The 1333-nt window shown below is 44.8% G+C and overlaps 1 protein-coding gene across 1 annotated transcript; it reads right to left on the bottom strand.

The window, feature by feature from the left end:
• Nucleotides 1-130: 130 nt before the first annotated feature.
• Nucleotides 131-1261, bottom strand: Zcchc13 (zinc finger CCHC-type containing 13). The gene has a single exon (XM_031375782.1). The coding sequence runs from the start codon at nt 1140-1142 to the stop codon at nt 630-632; it is 513 nt and encodes a 170-aa protein (XP_031231642.1). The 5' UTR covers nt 1143-1261; the 3' UTR covers nt 131-629.
• Between the last annotated feature and the right edge of the window lie 72 nt (nt 1262-1333).

Raw genomic sequence — 1333 nt, 5'->3', positions numbered from 1 at the left:
AAAAAAAAAAAAATCCCTTAAAATAAAACCAACCAACCGAAAAGCTGACAAAAATCAAATAAATAATCTAAAAGTTACCAGTATAATACAACTAAATATAAAAACTTATCAAAGTCATCAATATTTTCAGAAACCCTTTTATTTGTTCTAAAAGTCTCTGAAGAAATGTTACTTCCTCAAAACGTTCTTGCCCCCACCACAAAGGAAGTAGTTTCTCTTCTTATTTTAGTCTCTTGCTTATGTTGTCTCTTGCTTCAAGGTACTTCATCTCTATCTGACACACATACAAATTCTTTCTTAGTAAATTCGAAGGCGATGTTCCAAGCTTGTTGTGATTTTTCACTATCTGTTTCTAATTTAGTGTGTCAAAAGGAAACATACTCAAAGGACCCACCAGTTGTGTCCCATTCAAAAATGGCTGTGCCCTATCTCAATTTCCTCATGGCAACCAAACAGCATATTGATTACAACATTTTGACGGGTTCCCCCCCTCCCAAGTCTTTTCCTGTTTTAAGATGATACTTATAATGGTTTAGGAGTAGCTTCCATCTAACACGTTTTTGATTAGTAAAGAAATGTTATAGAAACAGCGTAACTACTTAGTAAAAGAGCCGGTTTAAGGAAGGGCACTAAGCGGTAGCCTCAATGGAGCATTCTCGGGCTAGATGTCCGGACTCGCCACAGCGGTAGCAGCTGACTTCGCTTGTCTTGCTGCAATTCACCGCCATGTGGCCATTCTCACCACATCTGTAGCACTTGATCTGGGTACAGTCTTTCTGGATGTGCCCAAATTCACCACAAGTGTAGCATTTCTGTTCTTCTTGCCGGTCACAGTCCCGAGCCAGATGACCAGGTCGGCTGCAGATGTAACAGCACTGCTCCCTCTCTCGTTTAGCCTGGGTACATTCCTTAGCTATGTGGCCTCTTTTCCCGCAGTTGTAGCAGGTGTCCTGGAGAAGATCACAGTCCTTGGCATAGTGACCTGTTTCACCACAGCGATAACAAACATCGGACTGGCTGGCCGTGCTGCACTGGGAACCTCTGGTACGACCTCTTCCTGTTCGCCCTCGAGTTCCTCCCTTAGGACACTCCCGGGCCCAGTGGCCAGAGCGTCCACACTTGAAGCAACTTTTACTGCTCATGGGTACGGTGAGATCTTCCGGTGAGCAGGCCCACACACACCGCTGCCACGGAGCCTTGAGGCTACCTGCCTAGGATGGCTTAGATGGAAATGGCAGCTACTCCTGGCAGGCCTCTGTGACGTTCCATGAGCTTTGCACACGGCCTCAAAGGCCACGTCACAAGCCTTTGGGCTTTTTTTTTTTTTTTTTTT

Source organism: Mastomys coucha, chromosome X, assembly GCF_008632895.1.
Source record: "Mastomys coucha isolate ucsf_1 chromosome X, UCSF_Mcou_1, whole genome shotgun sequence".
NCBI lineage: Eukaryota > Metazoa > Chordata > Mammalia > Rodentia > Muridae > Mastomys > Mastomys coucha.
Note: the sequence above shows the minus strand (reverse complement) of the source record. Positions and strands in the feature narration are given on the sequence as shown.

Excerpts from the sequence above, each read along its gene's own strand:
- Zcchc13 (XM_031375782.1), bottom strand. The coding sequence starts at position 1,142 with ATGAGCAGTAAAAGTTGCTTCAAGTGTGGACGCTCTGGCCACTGGGCC.